The sequence below is a fragment of the Lontra canadensis genome, unplaced genomic scaffold, assembly GCF_010015895.1.
Source record: "Lontra canadensis isolate GAN:19392208 unplaced genomic scaffold, GSC_riverotter_1.0 scaffold38, whole genome shotgun sequence".
Taxonomy (NCBI): Eukaryota; Metazoa; Chordata; class Mammalia; order Carnivora; family Mustelidae; genus Lontra; species Lontra canadensis.
Window position 1 is genome coordinate 4,582,225 of NW_022631032.1, and position 22,892 is coordinate 4,605,116.

At 46.9% G+C, this 22,892-nt stretch overlaps 1 protein-coding gene across 2 annotated transcripts in view; it reads left to right on the plus strand.

The window, feature by feature from the left end:
* The window catches only part of ITGB5 (integrin subunit beta 5), a 112,672-nt gene that overhangs the window by 27,621 nt on the left and 62,159 nt on the right, over positions 1-22,892 (plus strand). For both annotated transcript variants that reach the window (XM_032869450.1, XM_032869449.1), the window contains exons 4-5: positions 6,658-6,907; positions 14,456-14,624. In XM_032869450.1, the coding sequence (XP_032725341.1) occupies positions 6,658-6,907; positions 14,456-14,624 (419 nt within the window). The remainder of the gene's footprint in view (positions 1-6,657; positions 6,908-14,455; positions 14,625-22,892) is intronic.

A 22,892-nucleotide genomic window follows, 5' to 3' on the forward strand; every position in this document is an offset into this window, starting at 1 on the left:
ACTAATGACTAATCAATGATAAGCCTCAACATAATATGAGTGATACTTAAAGAAAGCGAAGTTACTATTCCAGGATAAGCCGGGGGAAAAAGATTGATTTTCCTCTATGTGGAACTTTTGTTTTGATTTTCTTTCTTTCTTTCTTTCTTTCTTTCTTTCTTTCTTTCTTTCTTTCGATGTGATTCACATCCCATAGAAGTCACCATTTTATTTTTATTTATTATTTTTATTTTTAAAAAACAATTTTATTTTTTAAGGTTTATTTATTTTTCTAGTGATCTCTATACCCAGTGTGGGGCTCAAACTCATGATCCTGAAATCAAGAGTTATGTGGTCTTCCTACTAAGCCAGCTAGGAGCCCCAAGTCACCATTTTTAAGTAAATAATTCTGTGGTTTGTAATATATTTGCAACATTGTGCAGTCATCACCATTGTCTCATTCCAGAACATTTTCCTCACCTCAAAAAGAAACCCTGTATGCATTAACAGTCACTCCTTATCTTTTCCTTCCTGACCACTTTGAGTCCTAGGCAACCACTAATCTACTTTCTATTTCCATGGTTATGTCTGGCTTCTTTCACTTTGCAGAATGTCTTCAGGATTCATTGATGTTGTAACACTTACCAAGACTTCCTTTTTATGGCCAAATAATATTCCTTTGGGTATGTATAGATATGCCGCATTTTTGCTGATGACTATTGGGGCTGTTTTCACTTTGGGGCAATCATGACTAATGCTACTGTGAACATTCATGCCCAAGTTTTTGTGTGGACATGTGTTTCCAATAATCTTGAGTATATAACTAGGAGTAGAATTGCTGGGTCATATGGTAATTCTATGTTTAACTTTTTGAGGAACTGCCAAACTTTAAGCAGGATTTTGTATAAACACAGGATCATGTTTTCCATTTTGTTTCCAATCCTGGAAACTGTATGTCAGGAAAACAATCTTAAAAAAATTCTTAACAAAGGATACAAACTTTGGAATAAAGCTTATTGAAATGGTGAATAAAAGGCTAGTGGTGGTTTTGAAGCATTGGGACAGTTAGAAAGAGTTTACTTATGTCATTAATTTTCCTTGATCCTTTAGTTCATTGACTAGTAGCTTTATATTTTCATATTAAGTGTTTTAATCTGAAATAATCGTGGGCTCACAAGAAGTTGCAAAAGTAATCGTGTTCTTGTATACCCGTCCTGACTTTCCCTGGTAATGTTACATAGGCAAAGTGCATTACTCAAATCGGGAAATTGACACTGGTACAGCCCTGTTAACTAACCTAGGGGACTGGTTGCTTTTGAGCCCTTTTCCCAGCCCTTATATGTGCTGCTTTTTATCCCGCTCCTCCCTGGCCCTACTTTGAGGTGCTGGTTACCTCACTTAGGTGTTGCTTCTGCCACCCAGACTGGACAGAATACATTCTTTATTATAAAATCTAAGAAAGACCTGATGGAGGCAGGATAAGAGAGGTTGGCTAACATACCGTGTTTGTGCCTTCCCCGGAACATTTATAAATTGCAATCCTGACCCCCAGTGTGATGGTATCAGGAGGCCCAGGGTCTTTGGGAGGTGATTAGGTCATGAGGGTAGAGCTCTCATGAATGGGATTAGTGCAGTGAATTATAAACAGACCCCAGAGAGCTCCCTCCTCCCTTCAGCCATGTGAGGACACAGCAGGACGCCTGCAGTCTACAACCCAGGCCTGGCATTCCTAGTTTCCTACTTCCCTTGGAAAACAAAACAAAACAAAACAAAACCCAGTCTTAGTCCATTTGGGCTACTCTAATAAGTACCCATAGACTGAGGGCTTATAAGCAACAGAAATTTCTCTCTCAGGATCCTGAAGTCTCCAAGTCCAAGATCAGGGTCAAGCCTGTTTGAGTCCTGGTGAGAACCCTCTTTGGGGCAGACACTGGTAGAGGCCAGTTGTGTCTTCACCTGGTTCCTTCCTTCGTTCCATCCGTCTAGAGTCAGAATTCTGCAGTGAGGAGTGGGATACAGTAGGGCACACCAGCCTTGTCCTAGACCAGGGAGGCAATTCTTTTGTTCTAGGTCTGGATTTAATTCTGGGATACTAATTACCTTCCACTACAGTAAACAGAAGAGCTAGATGATGGTCCTAAGGTGTACACCTGAGCCCTAATTCCCTGTTGAGCTGCGGTCCTGTTGTAATATAGTGGATTTTTTTTTTTAAGATTTTATTTATTATTTATTTATTTGTCAGAGAGAGAGAGAGGGAGAGAGAGAGAGAGAGGGAGAGAGAGAGAGCGAGCGAGCACACGGGAGAACACAAGCAGGCAGAGGCAGAGAAAGAAGCAGGCTCCCCACTGAGCAAGGAGCCCGATGCGGGACTTGATCCCAGGACCCTGGGATCATGACCTGAGCCGAAGGCAGCGGCTTAACCAACAGAGCCACCCAGGCGTCCCTAATATAGTGGATTTTAATGTGCTGCTTCTTTTTTCAGTTTTTGGCACAGAAAGGTAATTCTGAGGAATCAAAAACTACTTAAATTTATTTGGGCACGGCAAGCATCTTTATCGGTTGGAATACTACTTTGTCTGAACGTTTGGACAAAAATCAGTCTTAAAAATACCAGAAGTTCTTGGTGGAATTCCCTCCTTCACTCTCTCTTCACTTTTTTTTTTTTTTTAAGATTTGTTTATTTGTTTATTTGGGGGGAGGGGCAGAGGGAGAAGGAGAGAATCCTCAAGCAGACTCTTCTGCTGAGCGGGGAGCTCCATGTGGGACTTGATTTCACCACCCTGAGATCATGACCCCTGCCTAAATCAAGGCTTGGCCAACCGACTAAGGCATCCAGGTGCCCTGACTCTCTCTCCACTTTTTTTTTTTAGGTTTTTTTTTTTTTTTTTAAGATTTTATTTATTTATTTGACACAGAGAGAGAGAACACAAGTAGGCAGAGAGGCAGGCAGAGAGAGAGGGGGAAGCCAGGCTCCCCACTGGGCAGAGAGCCCCATGTGGGGCTTGATCCCAGGACTCTGAGACCATGACCTGAGCCGAAGGCAGAGGCTTAACTCACTGAGCCACCCAGGCGCCCCTCTCTCTTCACTTTTGATTGAAGGGAGGACATAGAGAGAGAAAAACTTTAAAAGTACATTTCAGGTGGTTGGCTGGTACATGCCTGCAGTAGGAGAGCCGGAAGCGGGCACTGGCCCACTGCTGCCAGTGAAGGTGACAAGGGCTCTGCTCTTTGCTGGACACGTGGAGGTGACATGTATTGAGTGGTGCAGAACCGTGTAGCTGGCTGGACTGCTGGAGAGTGGCTGAGCGTGCCTGGTTCTGGAAGTGTGTCCAGAAATGGAAAGTGGGTTGCAGACTTTCTCTCTGCACGTGGCGGCAGCCTCTCCTTCAGTCTGCTGACCTTGCTCGTAGCGGGGCTGGGGCACTGCTGCTTAACTCCCACACTTAACACTCACACTGAGACTTGGTCCAAGAATGTCGGCCCCTCCGAAATCTGCTGACAGAACATCCCGTTCTTGCCATGGCCCCCTGAGAAGTTTGTAGCATCTAAAATCAGGGATAGCTGAGGTAGCAGTAAACCCTCATTCCCAACGCTAATGATAACACCCTCCTTCTTATACCCTCCCCCTTCTGGAAAACTGGGAGAAATACTTTTTGTTTAACATTGGCAGCCCCTGAATGGGGAGGGGTGTGTGTGTTTTTCTGTTTCTCTGAGTTTGATTCTGAGAATCAAACTGATTCTCTGAATCAGTTTCTCTTAGAATTTGATGCCAAGAGCTTTCTCACTTCAGAGTAGATGCCTGCTGAGCACACACAAACGCGTGGTCCCACCTTGTTTCACTTTCTGGAAAATGTGGAGTTAAATGTAATGCCCAAAGCTATAGCCGTTCACACTCAAGTTTCTGACAGAATTTTCCGTCTCGCTTTTTATCCCTACAGGAAGTTGCTTTAATAACTGACTTCTGGGGAGAACCCAGGTGGAAGTCTTCCTGGAGTAGAGGCATTTGTCTTGTTTGATCCCCACAGTAATTAACAACCTCCCATTTTACCCATCTAGAAACTGAGACGCAAATTTAGAGGAGCCTGAAGTCTCCCAAAATCTCGGTGACAAGGTCTGAATTCCAGCTCAGCTCTCGTTCTCCAAGCCTAGTACCCTCTGCCCTCCCATAGGCACCTCCCCAAGTCCAAGCCCATTTCAGACTTCCTGGTCCTAAAGGGCTCGTTAGTCCTGTACTCACAGTCCACAAAAGTGGATTCTGGATAAAAGAAGATGTAGTTGGGAACTTTGGGGGAAGGGCATAGATGACAGAAAATGCAGAAGCCTCTCTGAAGAGGTCATGGGATTGGACAGAGCAGACATGCATCACAGGCTCTGCCCACTGGTGGTCTGCCTAAGCCAAGGCCAAGGAGGCACTCCCCTTCCCCAAGTTCTCCTCCCTCCTGCCCCTTCCCCACTGTGTTGTGTCATCTAGAGCTGGGGGGTGCTCAGTGCTGGGACCTGCTCAGTCTTTCTGATGGGAACCGGAGGCAGACATTGCAGCCGTCCAGAATTCATTTTGGAAGAAATCTCCAGCATTCTTCTGCTTGAGTCAGATTCTGATGGTTTTTAAAAATAGGCTTCTATCAACAGGCAACCCAAACTACGTCAGTCTTGAGGAAGCTAGAGTAGTACACGCAAAGACAGGTCCAGGGAAGCAGGCTCGGTGCTGTCACTCAGGCAACAAATAGTAATTATAATAATTATACTTCATTTATGCAGGCCTCTGCTGCTTACAAAACATGTTCTCCACATGAGCTCTTCATACCCTTAATCAGGACTGCACTGTTATTTCCATTGTATCCCCAAGGGCACCGAGGCTCAGGTTGCACCTGTGGTCAAGGGACGGAGCTGGAACTTGGTCCTTTGAATCTCTTTGGTCTAGTTAGTGCCATATGCTTGTCTGGGGTGGGAGGAAGAGAGGGAGCACATGGGATTGGGGTCCCTGTCCTGCAGGTTTAAGAGGACTTCTGCTTGCTGCTGGTCTGCTTGAGGTGAGAGATGAGCTTCCCTGGGTGGTAACTGCCCACAGACCGGGCGTGGACCCTCTGGGTAGGAAAGGCCAACTTCACTCTTGCACCTCTAAACACAGCGTGTCTGTCCATATTTCAAAGGCGTGTACAGCTTTCCTGCGCAGAGAGTTGAAGGACATCTTGGTGCCTTGAAAACGAGTTAGCTTGGGGTGCCTGGGTGGCTCAGTGGGTTAAGCCTCTGCCTTCGGCTTAGGTCATGATCCTGGGGTCCTGGGATCAAGCCCCGCATCGGGCTCTCTGCTCAGCAGGGAGCCTGCTTCCCTTCCTCTCTCTCTGCCTGCCTCTCTGCCTACTTGTGATCTCTCTCTGTCAAATAAATAAATAAAAATCTTTAAAAAAAAAAAAAAAAAGAAAACGAGTTAGCTTGAAGATAGAACTATCTGGTATGATTGCTTCTGGAAGTTGGCTCTAAATGATGTGTTTTGAGAGCCTATGAAATGATTTAGCATCATTATCCTGGAGTGAATCTCTTAGTTGTGGTGCTGACTTGGGCCTTTCTCTAAGCCCTGGGAGGGCTGTCATGGGCTTTTCTCTTCGTTTCTTTCCCTCTGAATTATTTCCTCCTTCTCTTTTGTCTCTGACTCTTATTGTGGAACCAAAAATTATATTCTCTTTCTTGTAGCTGGTAGGCAAATATAGTAGTGTTTCTGTTTTTTTTTTTCTTTTTCTCTCTTTTCTCCCTTCATTCTGATTGTGTTAAAATTTGGAATCTGTCTTCCTGTATTTATACATATAATTTCTGATGATGATAACTTATGTCTATGATATCCCAAAGTGTCATATATGCCCAAGAACTAAATACTATTGTTTATAAGTGGCTAGGGAAATAGAAGAAGTGGCAGAAGCATAAATATTTTTGCTTTGGGGTATGTTAAGGAAGCATGTGTCCCCACTCCCCCTTGCCTTATACCTCTCTCTTCCCATCTTATTTCTTAGTCACTCATGCCCGTACCTCCTTTTGTTTATTCCCTCTTTTCTGTTTCATTCACACCTTTACAATCTCCTCCCCACCATGTTCGCAACTTGGCCGCTCCTTTCTCTGAAGTTGGTGTGTGGTTGGTGGGCGACTGTCACCTAATCTGTGTCCATGGAATTGGCTGATTCCTTGTCCACCAACTGCCCTTTTTTGCTGACAAAACAGAACAGCACTGAGGAGACTAGTTGTTAAAGAGTTTCCTTAAAAATTCTGAGCCAAGGGGCTCCTGGGTGGCTTAGTGGGTTAAAGTCTCTGCCTTAGGCTCAGGTCATGATCGCAGGAACCTGGGATCCAGCCCCACACTGGGCTCTTTGCTCATCAGGGAGCCTGCTTCCCTTCCTCTCTCTGCCTTCCTCTCTGCCTACTTGTGATCACTCTCTGTCAAATAAATAAATAAATGAATAATCTTTAAAAAAAAAAAAAAAACCTGAGCCAAATATTTGGAAAGAGAGCCTAGAACCTAGAACTTCCCCTTCAGCACCATAACTCCACTTCCAAGAACAGTATTTCTTCTGAGAGGCATGCAGTCACAAAAGAAAAGTAAGGGGGACCGGCTTTAGAAGCAAAATCCATCCCTTCAGCCCCCAGCAAGCTGGCTGACCTCTAATGAGCATGGCCTCTCTGTTGGCACAGGTGACAAGACAACTTTCCAGCTGCAGGTTCGACAGGTAGAGGATTATCCTGTGGACCTGTACTACCTGATGGACCTCTCCCTGTCCATGAAGGACGACTTGGACAACATCCGGAACCTGGGCACCAAGCTCGCTGAGGAGATGAGGAAGCTCACCAGCAACTTCCGGTTGGGGTTCGGGTCTTTTGTAGACAAAAACATCTCCCCTTTCTCCTACACAGCGCCGAGGTACCAGAACAATCCATGCATCGGGTGAGTGACAGTTGTCCTTCTGTTGGGTATTTAAGGGTGGGAGAACAGAGTCACAGGAAAACTTATCCCAAAGAAAGGACTAAGGAGGACTTACGGGGGCAGTGGGGGAGCAGACTTCAGTGTTTAAACTGATCAATGATGACCCAGTTCTGTGCTCCCACTATGTGTGGAGACGTGAACGGTTGCAAGGCTGTAGGGAGGTATGATGATCATAGCTCATTCGTTTTCCTGCCTGTCTGACAACAGCACCGTTTTCCAGCTGAAGACAGTGCTCTCAGGAGGTGAACACCCAGGCGTTCAGGGAAAGAGCAGGCAGGACAGTGGAAACTTTTCTCTTGCTTGGGGTGCCTGAGGTGCTTGGGGAGAAGTGAATTATTTGTTGTTTCTGTAAATAGAACTCACATTGACAAAATGAAGTGGAATTGCTGTGATTTAAAGGTATGACTTTTTTCCCAATATAAGTCAAGTACTCCAACTAGAAAATATTTGACAGGTTATCTGAGAGCAGGAATTTCTTTTTTTTTTTTTTTTTAAAGATTTTATTTATTTATTTGACAGAGAGATCACAAGTAGGCAGAGAGGCAGGCAGAGAGGCGGGGGGAAGCAGACTCCCTGCTGAGCAGAGAGCCCGATGCGGGGCTCGATCCCAGGATCCTGGGATCATGACCTGAGCCGAAAGCAGAGGCTTTACCCCACTGAGCCACCCAGGCGCCCCTGAGAGCAGGAATTTCTAACTGCCACAACAAAAATCCAAAAGTATGTCACGGTAGAAGTTTATCTCCTGGGGTGCCTGGGTGGCTCAGTTGGTTAAGCGTCTGCCTTCGGCTCAGGTCATGATTTCAGGTTGAGCCTCACATTAGGCTCCCTGCTCAGTGGGGAGTCCTCTTCTCCTTCTCCCTGTGTAGCTCCCCCTCTTGTGCACACTTGTGCTCTCTCTGTCAAATAAATAAAATGGTTAAAAAAAAAAAAAGTTTATTTCCTGCCCACCTAAAAATGGGTCTTCTCCTGATCAGTGCACACCTCTCTTCTAAGCAGGGTATCAGGGACCAGGGACCCAGGCTCCGTGTGCCCCGGACTTCTTCATCTTCCACATGTGACTTTGAAGGTCCCTGTGTCTGGACGATTGCTCAGAGGTGGAGCTTATGGGCCAGGGCTGAGTGGCTTTCACTGCTTCTGTATCTTACCAGGTAGAAGGGAGTTCTAACAAGGAGGCTGGAAGCTAGGTTGGTTGTGCCCAGGAAGAAGAGGAAGCAGGACTGGTGACCAGGACTCCTCCATCGTGTACTTATGCCGGGGGGTGGCGGGGATGGGGGGGTCACAGCCGCCAGCTCCCCTAAGGCAACCTCTAGGTTGGCTTGTTTCTAGTCTTGTAATGGTTCCCTTGAAATGTCAGGATTATGTGGTCTGTGACAACGAGTGGTAACTTCCAGCTCTTTCTTTCTCATCCCCACATTCAACTTGAATCAGGCTTTGGGCTGTGAGGCCCCAGAGTCGTTACTAGACAAGAAACGGCGAAGACTTAGGTTCTTACCAAGTGTCAGGCACCGCACGAAGTGCTTTGCACCGAATGGATCATCTCATTTAAATCTCGTGACAGTCTTTTGAGGTCCCTCTGATAGATGTTGAGCCGTGCTTCGCAGATGAGGACACGGACACTTGGAATAAACAGCTGACCCGAGATGACACCACTAGTAAGGGGGGACTTGGAGTGTGAGTGAAGTCAGACTGTTTCAGAGTCTGCAGTCCCGGTGACACCGTGCTTGCTTTTGTCCATCCAAGTCACACGACAGCACAGAAGCTCCTCCTGAGTCCAGTCTAAAGGCCAATACCCATTCCCAGACCACCTGACCCTCAAGGAACTTGCCCGAGGGCAGTGTTGGGCGATGCTACTGTGACACACAGCCCCCGCATCCCCATGGCTCAGCACCATCCGGGTTTATTTCTTGATTGTATCAAGTCTGGTGAGGGTTGAGCTGCTTTCCCTGATGGCTCTCCTTCATGCAGGGACTTGGATCCAGGCCTTTCTGCCTACGGTGGCATTTTCCATCCTTGGGTTACTTGGCTGCCCCAGGGAGGAAGGGAGCTGTCCCCTGAACCTGCCCAACTCCCTGGCTTATCTTCAGCAGCCTCAGCAGCTCCCAGCCCTGCCCTGGGCTGGGTGGTCGGCACGCGGTGGTGTTCGTGCTGGTAATGGATGTTCTCCTTCATCTTTCTGGACTGTCCGTGCACTCTCTTGAAGCTCCCTTCGACCTTCCCTTAGGGCTTGGGAACTGACACAGGGGTGGGAAAATCAATGAATAAGAAAAAGGTTTAAATAGAAAAGTGAATCTAAGTTCCTTAACTGCTAAGAGGCCTACGTGTCATCATTTGCTGGGTTTAGCTTCCTTCTGGCCACCGGTGACTGCTGGTGTTGTTAGTCTGGTCCTGACTCCAAGGCCCCTTCAGCCGAGTCTCAGTTCCAGATGTCCTCTGGTTGGAGTTTTGCTGCTGACCAGGTGCAACAGCATCTTAACCAAAACTCTTTTCAGGGCGCCTGGGGGGCTCAGTCCTTTAAGCATCTGCCTTCAGCTCAGGTCATGATCCAAGGGTCCTCGGAGAGAGCCCCATATTGGGCTCCCTACTCACCAAGGAGTCTGCTTCTCCCTCTACCTACTGCTCCCCCTGCTTGCGCTCTCTCTATCTCTCTCTCTCTCTGCCAAATAAATAAAATCTTTAAAAAAAGAAAAGAAGTGCATGTCATGTCACATTTATATGTGGAATCCAGAAAAACCAAATTCATAGAAACAGTAGACTGGTGGTTGCTGGGGGCTGGGAGGTGGGGGAAACAGGGAGACTTTGGTCAAAAGATAGACTTCCAGTTAAAAGATGAATTTGTTCTGGGGATGAAATGTAGAGCACAGTTAACGATCGTTGACAATACTAGACTTGGAACACATACTTGTATACTTGGAAGTTAAGAGAGTAGATCTTAAATGTTCTTGCCACACAAACACACACAGAAATATACATGTGAAAATCTGCACAATTGAGATAACACATTTCATCCTTCATCATTTATGTTTTTTCTTACCTTTCCCGTATTTCTTCCAAGGGCTCAGAGTCTTCCTTCCCCACCTTGATGGGATGATTTCGTTGTCTTCTGGCATTTCTTGTGGCCAATGAGAAGTCTGCTGTCTGTCTGATGGTTTGCCTTCTCTCTGGTGGCTTTTAATATTTTCCTGTGTTTTTCCTATTCTGTAATGATACACATTTCAGTGTGTCTAGATTGAACTGACTTTTCTTTACATTGCTCAGAATCTAGTCTGTGTGTTTAGCCTGAGAATATACTTTTTTTTTTTTTTAAGATTTTGTTGATTTATTTGACAGAGATCACAAGTAGGCAGAGAAGCAGGCAGAGAGAGAGAAGGGGAGAAGCAGGCTCCCTGCTGAGCAGAGAGCGCGATGCGGGGCTCAATCCCAGGACCCTGGGATCATGACCTGAGCCGAAGGCAGCGGCTTAACCAACTGAGCCACCCAGGCACCCCGAGAATACACGTTTTTATTCTTGACTATTCATAGACATTTCCTCTTGGACCCCCCCTCCTCTTCATTTTGTAACACTAATTTCCAGAATAGGACATTTCTTCTAGTTTACCATTTTGTTCTTCAGTTGCTTCATCCGTACACTGATGATTCGTTTTTTATTTCACTGACTATATTTTTTAGTTGGTTCTGTTTCCAAACTTCTGTTTTTGACACTGGGTCCCCTACCCCTCCAGAGCCTTCTGACTCTTTTTCCTTCTTATACCCTGTTTTAGCTTTTGGTATCTATTCTCTCCTCTCCTTTGCTGTCTGAAGTACCTCGTCTTACCGTGCTTCAGATCATTCTGTTGCCTCCATTTCTAGAACAGCAGTTCTTCCTGTTTGTTGCGTTTGTGGACCTTCCTTCCAGGTGGCTTGTTTCTTGCGGGGTCCAGAACTTCGCCATCAGCTTCCTCGCCTGTTCTGGTTTTCCGCACGAGCATCTCAGCCCCAGGCTTGCCGGCTGGCACATCTGCATCCTTGCGGGTCGGGTGTCTGCCTGCTGCCGCCGGGATCCTCTGGGTCTCCATGGGACAAGTTTTCCTGTTCGTCTCAGTTGGACATTCCTTCACCATAAAAACAGTGACTTCTGACTTGCTTGGGTCTGGAGTGAACAATTTTTATGGGTGATTCATCTCACTCTGGGCCTGGAGTGGCTCTTCCTTGCTTCTTTCCGAGGCCAGTGGCTGTAATTTTTGTCTTTGATTTTGGTGACAGAGCAGCTCTTTGTGGCGCTCAGCATTCTGCGGAGAGCCCGGTTCCCGGACTTCATCTGTCCCCGTTTGACTCCCACCCCCGGCCCTTAGGACTTCCACCCGAGCGGTCCTGACACATCCCGGATCTCCTTGGCCTGAACTCTCGCCCCAGGCCCACCTATCTCCTAAGCGTGCTCATTTGTCGAACGATTTTTTCCCCTTCATTTCTGGTACCTGGGATTTCTCTGCTAAGCTTCAATATTAACGTTTACGTGTTGACAGTTTGACAAATTTTATGTTATCCAGCAGTTCTAAATATTTACAGTAAGAGGGGAGCTCTTTCCACATCAGCTTATCCCATAATGTTGTCTTGAAGCTTTGGATTATTTTCTGGATTTGCCTGGATCTAGTGTCTTTAAATTGCAATCTGTTTTCATATGTACGTGCTCCCCTCAGGCAACTTAAGCCTGTGTACTTTATTTACCTAGTTGCTTCATGATTCTTAATTTAGTAAATCCCTATACATGGCCCTAAACAGGGCTCTCTGGGCAGACACAAGGTGCGGGTTGGAATGTTTCTCAGCGTTAGGCCCCCAAACACCCAGACCTTCAGTTCACTCAGGCCTTCCAGGGATTAAATTAAATAACTAGTCACAGAGGACATTGTGTTTTAGTGACTGTGAGACATTCAGTGGGACAAAGCCGTTTTCCTCTCACAAAGAGGTGACTGATTTGATTATAGTAATTTCTCTGCCATGAAGACTTCTCTCTGGCAAACACATTGTCTAGTTCCCAATTATTTAATAGTAATTCTCCAGGTAAAGATAGATCTACTTAATGTTGCTAGCAGGAATGAAAGGGAAAGGGTAAAAAATGCCAGGCTCACTTTGGTGAGCTTTCCACAGCTTCTCCGGCTTTCTCACTGAACAACAGTTACTGTCCTGCTCCTCTCCTCCCTTTCCTCAACCTACTTGATGAACCGAGCCAACACACACACACACACACACACACACACACACACACACACACGACGTGCGCCTGAACTCCCAGTTGTGCACCAGAACCACACAGAGAGGTGTAGTGGCTTGGAGGAAGGGAGTTGGTGTATATATACTTCCCCCTGCATCTGTCCATTTGTCCAGTTGCAATAACTGCTGTTGGGACCTCCACTCCTTTCCTTCTTCCAGCCGGAAATATCATTTCCATGACCTTTCCTTCATGGCAGAATGAAATGGGGATAAAACATTTGAGTGGCCTGGGTTCTAGAAAGCGCAAGTCTTAGATGAACTGAGGGAGAGGGAGGGAGTGAAACAAAGGGGAGGCAGATGTAGGGAAGCGGGCAACTCCCACCCTCCATCCAGAGAGAGCCAAGGCCATTTTGGCAGTGGGGTCAACTCTGTCCAGGGCCGATTTGTTGTGTCCTGGTGGACAGAGCAGGCACTGCACGTCCCACGGGGGAACGGAATGGCCTCTTAGAAAGCTACAGGTTGCCTCTCACTTGGGAGAAAGGGAGCCTGTCCAGACCTGCCCTGGCTGCTGCTGCTTGACGGCAGTCAGGCAGGATCCCCTAATAGTTGCTAAGCCTGTTTCCCTTCCCATGCACACAGCTTAAATTGGATTATAAAGCCTTCCTACCATGCCTCTCCATTAGTAGTTTTTTTTTTTGTCCTTTATTCTGAGAGAGGCCACACACCTGTGTGGTCTCTTTCATTCTGCCTTCCCAGCCTCCCCTTGGCCTAGCCTCACCCTCATTTCCTGCCCTGCACTTTCCCGGCCTCCCTGTGCTTGGGCTCCCCATGTTTTCTCCTGCCACAGGGCTCTGGCATGTGTGCTGCTCTGTGCCCAGGACCCTCTCCCCTCCCGCCTCTCCCCTAGAGAATCCATTTGTGAAACGGTGTAAGGCCTCTCTTCCTATGTCAGGGAGATACGGAATCTAACTTCCTCCGGGTATGGGGCCACTTGGTGCTACAGGATTTCTGTCCCCTTAGTGCCCACAGTTCTTGGTCACGCCAGTTGGCAGAATGACGTGGCAGACCAAAGAGTGGTGGGCAGCCAAGCCAAGTTTACTGAGCAAAAGTACCAAGCTCCCAGAGAGGGAGGGGGACCCTCGGAGTTCCTGAGTTTGAGGGTTTTTAGGAGGTCTTTTGCAGAACTTTCTTAAGCATTCAGGGTGTGCTGAGTCATGCCAGTCAGGGCTTCGGGCACATTTCTGTCTACCTGTTAATGTCCACATGCTGATGGTCCTTTTTATGCTGACATCTGGGGGCTTATGTCTTATCTGCCCCTTGCCCGTGATATTGACGCATGCTGTTGTGCTTAGCTATCTTATTTTAGAACGGTTTGCAGAAGTCATTTCTGCAAAGGCTGCAGAGTAGAAAGTCCATGCAGTCCTGTCTAAGCTGCCACACAGGACATCAGTGCTATTTCACTGTCGCTGTCCTGACCCCCTCTTTGCATGGGGGCCCCGGCCCTGACCCCCTCACTGTCCAGCTAACTCCTAACATGGGGATCTCTACTGCAGACTGCAGATGAGACTGTCCAGTCTTGTGGGAGAAAGAGGCAGTGCCCGCCTGCCACCGAGATGCCGTGCTTGCCTCTTCCCCAGCTGCCAGAGCTAACCTTCCATTTGCAGGTGGTTAGTTTCTGAAGGATTTCTGCTGCATTTAGGAGAGCTGATCGCTTATCACTGCACTATTTACCAACACGCGAAGTAGTGGAAAGAATGCATTCACTCCTGTTCCATTGACATGTGCTCGTGCTCCGGGTTGTCGTGGTGTCTCTGCGTGGGTCGGCACAAAGGGGTTCCGCGATGTTTTGGCACATGGCGGCCGCAGAGGGGATGTGGGAAGCTGGCTTCAAAGCAGACCCCCATTCAGGCTGCTCTCACTTGACTTTGCCCACCATCCCTAGCCCAGAAGAGCCTTCCTTGCTGTGCTGCCTGGGCCATGGTGCCTGTGCCGTGGGTCCCCTGTATCTTTCAAGGCCCGCGGCAGGGCTCCCTCATGTGGAGTAACCCGTGATTATTGCTACTTTTTTCCGAACCGTTTTTCCATTCCATTCCCTGAGCAACCTGGATATGCCGACTTGCCTGTAGCTTAGGCCTTGATGTTTGTAGAGTAAGAACCGTGTTGTTTCTCTTTGTCCACTCCATGCTGCCTGTCCCGGGGGCACACCGTAGGAGCGGAGAATACTGACTAGGGCTGCTCGAGGTGCTCCGTGAACACACTGAGTGCTTGGTCGTTCAGGATTTACTTACAGTGCTAGAAAGTGACTCTCCTTTTCTTTCTCTCCAGTTACAAGTTATTCCCAAACTGCGTCCCATCCTTTGGGTTCCGCCATCTGCTGCCTCTTACAGACAGAGTGGACAGCTTCAACGAGGAGGTCCGCAAACAGCGGGTGTCCCGGAACCGCGACGCGCCCGAGGGGGGCTTTGACGCCGTTCTCCAGGCGGCTGTCTGCAAGGTAACTTTTCTTGCTGGTGCCATCCCTACGTGTGGGTGGGTGTTGGCACTGCCAGCAGGAGGTGGCAGATTTTGAGCCACTCCAGCCTGCGGTTCCTGTCCATTCTTCCATCAGAGGGTGAGCTCAGGGGCCCATGGGGAGATACGGAACAGTTCTGTCGGCTGGGGCTCAGGGACGGGTCAGGGTTGGTGCATGTCTCGGTCTCAGGGTGTGGCTCTGCGCAATGGGGTGCTGTCTTTGCCAGAAGACAGCTGCTCTGTGTTTATGTTTTAGCTCTTCTGCTTCTTTCCAGGGGAAAAAGGTAAAGTTCAAGCCCTGTACATAGAAGCTTATTGAGCTTTCTGGCCCAGTTTTGGTAAATCTTTTTTTTTTTTTTAAGATTTTTTATTTATTTATTTGACAGACAGAGATCACAAGTAGGCAGAGAGGCAGGCAGAGAGAGAGAGGTGGAAGCAGGCTCTCCGCAGAGCAGAGAGCCCGATGCGGGGCTCGATCCCAGGACCCTGGGATCATGACCTGAGCCGAAGGCAGAGGCTTTAACCCACTGAGCCACCCAAGCGCCCCAGTTTTGGTAAATCTTAAAGATCGCTGTATGAGGGAATCAGCTGAAGAGGAGAATTGCATGTCGTCATAGGTTGCCTTTCTGTCTGTTTGTTTTTCCCCACCAGCTTTTTCTGTGATATATGAATCCAGAGGGAAGACATGGACTTAGGTCAGAAATGAACTCATGCTTTGAGAGGTTCTAATCTCAGTGAAATATATAAATGGAATGTTGGTAATAACTTCTTCTTCTTTTTTTTTTTAATTGGAGTAGAGTTGGCACATGGTGTTACATTAGTTTCAGGTGTACAACATAGTGGCTCGGTAAGTGTGTGCATTGTGTTGTTGTGCTCATCACAGGGCAGCTACCGTCCTCCACCGTACAACACTGTAATAGCACCACTGACGTCATTCCCTACGCCGGAACTTTTATCCCTGGAAGTTATTCTTTCCAGAACTGGAAGTCTGTATCTCCCTCTCCTCTGCACCTCTTTTGCCCATCCCCCGCCCCCACACTGCCCTCTCCTCTGGCAATCATTAATTTGTTCTCTGTATTTATGGGTCTATTTTCTGCTTTTTGTTTGTGTGTTCATTTGTTTTGTTTTTTAGATTCTATATAAGTAAAAGCATATGGTAATCTGTCTTTCTCTGACATATTTTACTTGGTGTAATACCCTCTAGGTCCATCCGTGTTGTCACAAATGGCAAGATCTCATTCTTTTTTTATAGCTGAGTAACACTCCAGTGTGTGTGTGTGTGTGTATCTAACTATTTGTCTGCTGATGGACACTTCAGTTTTTCCCATGTCTTGGCTATTGTAAATAATGCTGGAGTAAACATGGGGGTACATAGATATTTTCATCTGTTTTCATTTTCTTTGTGTAAATACCCAGTAGTGGAATTACTGGATCATATGGTATTAATGTTTTTAATTTTTTGAGGAACCTCCCTCTGATTTTCCAGTGACTACACCAATTTCTATTCCCCCCAACAATGCATGAGTTCCTTTTTCTCCATATCCTCCCCAAGTCTTGTTAGGTAATAACCTTTTCTTAAGCTAATTTTCTACAGTCAAAACAACTCTGTAACAACAACAAAAGATTAAAAAAAAAATCACTTGTGAATTTGCTATCCCCGCACATACTTTTATAATTTTTCCATAGTAGTCATCATAGAGCACGTGTAAATGATGATGCTCTTGAGAATTTTGGTGGCTCAGCAGCCTTAGGGCAATCCTTGGGACCCCTGTGTTTGGGGAGGGCTGGGAAAGAGGACTGGAACTCAGATAAGCACTTAGTTACCCACTTACCTAGTTTCTGACCTCAGAGAGTGTGTGTTCAGGGTGTGACAGCCTGACTTTTTCTCTATTCCATCCTTGACCGAGTGCTAAGAGAGCCACGGTTGTCCTTTCTGAAATAAAAAACGGAAATGGTTGACAGGGAGGGGTAAAGGGAAGGAAACTGGAAGAAACCCCGGTCTCCTGCAGTCCTCTTCGTGGTCCCACTGCAGCTCTGTTGTCATTCACTGCGTCCTTGGGCCGCCTCTAGAGAAGTTCTCACTGTGGCTCCCTGTCCAGGATGGCTGCAGCGTGACCCTTCCCGGCTGCTGGCCAGAGCCACACAGTCTGATTCAGAGGCTCCCGGTGCTTCGCAGGAGTCCGGGAAGGCCAGACGGAACATAGCTAGAACGTGTTCAGCTGTCAGTCGTTACCATGTGTCACAAAATGGGCCACTTACGGATTTGCTTCAGAAAGAAAAATTACATCTTTGACTGGCACTCAGACTGATGGTATGAGGTATTGTCTTCCCAGATATTCTGCCAAATCGACTTCTTGGCAGGGAAAAACCGTTCAGGGAAACAAGATCCCTTTCATCTCCCCATCCTGAGAATTTTGTGGATTTTCTTTTTTTGGAGGGAAGAAATCATCTTTAAGGCTCTGGGGAAAGAACGCAGTGATAGGACTAAGCGATGTCAGTTCTGTTAGTTCTGTAAGCATCACTGGCATGGAATGATTGAGTGTTGGAGGCACGGGGGTCTCCGAGAATCTGCTGGATCCTTTCCTTTGCCTACAGAGCCTTCCTGTACCACCCCAGGCCCCTGCACATCTCCTTGCCTTTGGAAACTTAGTATCTCAAGACTTGAGCATTTCAGAGATGCTGGCAGATGTCTTGAACTCCTTGTGTGGATCTGGTTTGTGAATTGTTGCCTGAGAGGCACTTCATGACCATGTTTCAGTTTTATGTCTGTTGCTATTTCCTCCCACCATGGCCTTGGCAACAGCAGGTACCTGGAAAGTTAGTAAGTGCTCACAGTGATCTAGTCTGGGAGCCAGTGGCTTCTTCCTTAGTATTCCTTTGCCTGTATGCTGTCAGATTATGTTTGGGGACATATCCAGAAATTTCTTTCTTTTTTTTTTTTTAAAGATTTTATTTATTTATTTGACAGACAGAGATTACAAGTAGGCAGAGAAGCAGGCAGAGAGAGAGGAGGAAGCAGGCTCCCCGCTGAGCAGAGAGCCCAGTGCAGGACTTGATCCCAGGACCCTGGAACCACGACCCGAGCCAAAGCCAGAGGCCCCAACCCACTGAGCCACCCAGGTGCCCCCAGAAATTAATTTCTTAACTTGGAATCACCTATATTAGAAATGTCATCCTTCCTGGTTCACCACACACTTACTTATAAAAGTCAAATACTAGAAATAGATTTTGGCTTACCTTTTGATGAAAGACTATGACAATCATACTCTTAAAGGACAGTTAAAGACTTGAATAATTCTCAAGATAAAGTAAGAGAGGAATGGAGAGCAGGTCACAAAACAGTATAGGCAGATGACATTAGTTTGGAAACAAAAGAAAGAAGAATGTGGAAAAGATTGGAAGCAAATAGAAGCATTGACAGTAATTCTCTGTGGTTATAGGACTGTGTGTGGTTTTTGTTTTCTTCACTGGTTTTTAATTTTTTTATTTACCTACATTTTCACATTGCTTTTGTATGATTTTTTTTTTTTACTTAGAATGAAACATCTCAAACATACGAAAGTAGAGAGAACAGTGAAATTAAACCCATGCGACTGTTGTCTGTCTTTGACAGTGACCAATTGCTAGCCAATCTTGTTTCATTTATGTTCCTCACCGTTCCCTCTTCCGTTATTTGAAGCAAATCTCAGCTATCAGTTGTTTAAATGATACTTAGATTTTGAAAGATAATTAGATTTTGAGAGGTTTTTGGTTGTTTTTTTTGTTGTTTTTTTTTTTTTTCTCTAAGAGCTAAGCATTTCGGACTTTGTTTACCAAGTTTTCTTCTACCTGCTGATTGACGCAGGTTCAGATTAAAGGCCCTTCCACTCAGTCCTGCAGACTGAGCTTGATGGAAGCTGTGTCTGGAGAGCAGGGTCATGAGGGCCAGAGCTGGCTGGACAGCCATCTGTGCCCCCATCCCACCCCCCAGCAGAGCGTGACCCTGAGCCCTTGGAGATGAGCTGATAGCAGGCTTAAGCAGCTCACAGGGGCCTCTTTGTTCTGGTTTCATTCTCGGCCAGTTTTTCCGGGATAGAATGTTATCAGCTTGTGGGGTTTAGGGCTATGGAATGTTCACATGCCTGACCTTAAATCCCACCTCTGTGGCTTGCTTTATATTTCTTGGAAAGCTGTTCTTTCAGCAAAAAGAAGGGAACTATTTCTAGTTAGGATTCCATTTAGAATAAGGACCCTGATTCTACCCGTACAAGTCTTTGCCCCGCAGCGGGTCACATTGCTGTGATAGGCCATTTAAAAAGTGTCCACAGCTAAGGGAGGCTTCTGTCCTCAGTGCAGGCATTTTTTCCAGTCTTCTATCTGGCTAGGTTGGATAAAGGAATACTACTGCTCTTAATTTCTTATGTTTACCTAGAAACTGTGCTCGAACCTTTCTTGGTCAGACTATTAATTTCCCCATTACCACTTTTATTGCTCTCCCAGGACTTTCTAGAAGTTAACTCTAGGTTGTTTATTCCGAAATCGTGTAGATAGAAATGTGATGAGTGGTTCAGACTGGAACTAGGGTTGCTTTCCTGTTCTCCCTGAGCGGGGACTGCCCTTCGCCTGGGGGGATGTGGGAGGGGTGGCCCAGGAGCTCTGTGTTCCAAGTTGTCACTCACCCCTCTGTGGTTGTTCTTGGTTAAAGAGGTGACCTGTAAATTTGAGCTTGGCCGGGTGCATCCTGGCTACATGGGGTCCTAGGGGCTGCTTTCTCCAGTTAGACAGGAAGTAAGATGCGTGCGACCCTGCACATTCCCCTTTTGTCTTCAGCTTCTAGGCCCCAGCCTTTATCCTGAACAGCCTTCAGCAGACTTTGTTTGAATATTGATTCTCTGACCTTGCACTATCTGTTAAATTTTTAAAACATTATATGTCCTCCCAGAAATAGGTGGATGAATCAGTCTCAAAGTAAACAAAGTAAGTTATATGCTGCGTAAAAAGTCTATGGCCTGGATTGGGTCACTTTATGCCTTTGCTGGTGAGAACATTCTAATCTAGAATGGAGACACAGCCCTGGAATTGCTGGGCACTCTGGTAAGACTTTCTGCAGGAATCCAAATTCTGCAGACCCCTAGAAACAGAATCATTGCTACCCTTGTTCTGCCCTCATCTACACTCCAGGTGTTCTGCATATGTTCTCTCTGAGACTCAAGCAGTCCGTCAGGGTATTGGTGGTGCTGGTGGCCGTCCCCAGCTGACCGGGAAGGAAACTGAGTAGCACAAGAATTCGTGAAACTTACTGTTAGTAAGAGGTAGAGCCAGACTTTGAACCCGATCTGGTTGATTCTAAAGCCCATGCCCTGAATGTTAGCTGGTGCCTGGTGCTTTGGGAAATAGTGACAGTGCCGTGCAGAGCAGGGAGGACCCAACTTTGAGTAACGTCATGGGATCAAGCTCAGCTTCTTGTGCTGCTTACTGGTTCCATGAAGGCCAGCTGACTGCTCTGGGCATCAGAGCGCTCATCGGGAAAGTGCAGGGAGGTGGGATTGGAGGCAGGATCTCTAGGATGTCCTCCGTTGTGCTGGTCGGGGCTATTTTCCCTGAAGGACTCGCTGGTCCCTCCCCCTTTGCTCAGAGCCCTTGGTTTTGCTCTTCACTATTGAGCCTCCTGCCAGGGCCAGGCTGCAACTGATACCTGTAGAGGGTAGGAAATTCCCCGTGCCTGGAGTCAGACACAGCTCTGAGAGATTTCCACTCCGCTCTCTCCTCTGTCCTAGCCTCTCACAGAGTGGATTTGGGTTTTGGGGGTTCTGTTTTTGTTTTTTTTTTCTCCCTCATTTGCCTGATTTCTTTTAAACCTTAGATTTGTGTGGTTTTTCCAAGTATGGTTTGAGAAACGTATGTACTTCTCGGAGAAGGCAGCCATCCCCGACACTCTGTCACCTGAAGGTGTCCTGTTCCTTGTCCTCACAGCCTGGGTTCTCCATTAGCACATGTGAGCTGCTTCTGCTGGCAGACTGTACCCCAGTTTGGGGGGGCTTATTCTCTCCCCAGCATGTGTGTTCTTCCTCTGGCTCAGTGTCTTGGTGAAACACCAGGAAGTCTGGCACCTCGCTGTGGCCCAGGGAAGCCTCAGGGACCATGCGTGCAGGTGTGCAGGTGATCTGCCTGAGCCCAGGTGGCTTTTTTGCCGGAGGTGGTGAAGATTCTCCTTGGCTTTCTAGTTTGCAGGTCCTTGCGGTCTCCTCTGAATTTTTGAATTATGTCACTGTTTTGATACCTGAGGCGCGGTTTCCTCGTTCTGCCTGGTGCCTGTGAACTGTACTTTGGGTGTCAGCCACCCTGCCAACAGCTGCTTGTTGACACAGGGGGTGGGAACACACTGTTACAACTCCGCCCAGGTGGGGATGAGAGCTTTTGTCTCTTTAGGTCCTCCAGCAGAAGCCTGTAGTACCTGTTTTGAGGGTGTTCACATCCCTGGACTCACTTGGCTAATGACAGCAGGGGAGAATCATCCTGGGGGGAGGATAGGAGGCCCACTCCATGACTGAGGTTAGGATGTCACTTTTTCATTTCAAGTTACGGGCTCCTCACTGCTTTAAATGTCTTTTGGGAAAGAGGAAAAGAGACAAGGACTGATTCTTGGGTTCTTCTGGCCCTGTTCTCTCCCTAAGCCTCCACCCCTGCCGTCTGCATTCCAGCCACAATGACCTTGACAGTGACCTTGACTCTTGTACTCTGATTCAGGTAGGGCCCGTTGCACGTGTTGTTTTCTCTGTTTGCAGTACTCCTCCCCTGTATTCCTGCTTTTCTTTCTTTCTTTAACTTTTTCATTAATAAACTTTATTTTATGTAAGAGCAGATTTAGGTTCACAGCAAAATAGGGCAGAAAATGCAGAGTTTCCATATGCCTCCTATCTGTACCCCCACTCTAGCCCCACGGCCCCTCCCCACCACCAACATCCCCACCAGAGAGGTATATTTGTTCCAGTCCTTGAACCAGCGTTGACACGTCGGTATCTGCTGAAGTCCAGAGTTGACGTTTGGGTTCACTCTTAGTATTGCACGTCCCATGGGTTTGGACCAATGTACAATGACATGTAACCTCCATGATTGTATCACATAGAACCCCTCACTGCCCTGAAAGTCTTTGCTTCACTTCTTCATCCCTCTCTTCTTACCCGCAAACCTGCTTTTCTTTGAATGTCTAATATCTGCCTACTGATGTTTCAGACCTCCACTTATGTGTTTGTGTGTCAGGGAAACCGGATGGAGCACCAGGCCCTTGGTCACGTTTACTTTAGTTACTGTTTTCTTTGTATTTGGGCCACTCCTTGAGTAATGTCTGCCTCCCCTTCGAGACAGTTCGGCTCAGGTCATGATCTCAGGGTCCTGGGATTGAGTCCCACATGGGGCTCTCTGCTCAGTGGGGAGCCTGCTTCCTCCTCTCTCTCTACCTGACTCTCTGCCTACTTGTGATCTCTCTCTGTCAAATAAATAAATAAAATCTTAAAAAAAAAAAACCACACTTGGGGAGCAAACAGAGGCTTTGTTCTCACAGATTCCTTTATGCTTCTAAGTTCAGGCACCTGCAGGTCCCCCTGGCTCCAAGCCCCTCCACCCTCCTGTGGGACCAGGCTGCCTCCACGTCATTCACAGTGTTTCATATGTATCCGTTCAAGAGAACCGGAAGTAGTACTTTCCCACTCAGCAAGTGTCTCTTGAGCACCTAGTGAGTGTTCTGTGGCAGGGGCGATGGGAAGAACGAAAGAAAGATGGGGGAAAAGTCCCTGTCCTCGGGGGTTTGATTTGAGCTCGCAGACCCAGCAGAAGGTAATAACAACCTCTTTGTAAACATTAGCAGGAACCATATGAAGTTACTGATATTTGACGATCAGTGGTATTTGATACTTGACTACTAATAGTTTCTGCTAAAAAAAGAGCAACTTTGTGTGGTTCGCTTCATACATTCCAAACGTTTCTCTTCTAATATTTGGATTGGACTCTCCCGGAAAGTCCACATCAGACAAGATCTGTTGCCTGTTGTTGGGCTTGGGCTCGAAGGGAATGTCTCAGTCCTGACTCACAGGCCAATATTTCTTTTCCCCAAGGAAAGAAATACTACACTTTTGCCCTCCTTAGGTTTAGCCACAGAGCAGATTTTAAAAAGAAAAATGTTCATTGCAAAGTATGGATGGAAGCAGGAAAAACAACTAATGGGAACATGATTATTGTCATAAAGTGACAGAAATAGACTTGAATGTCGGCATGA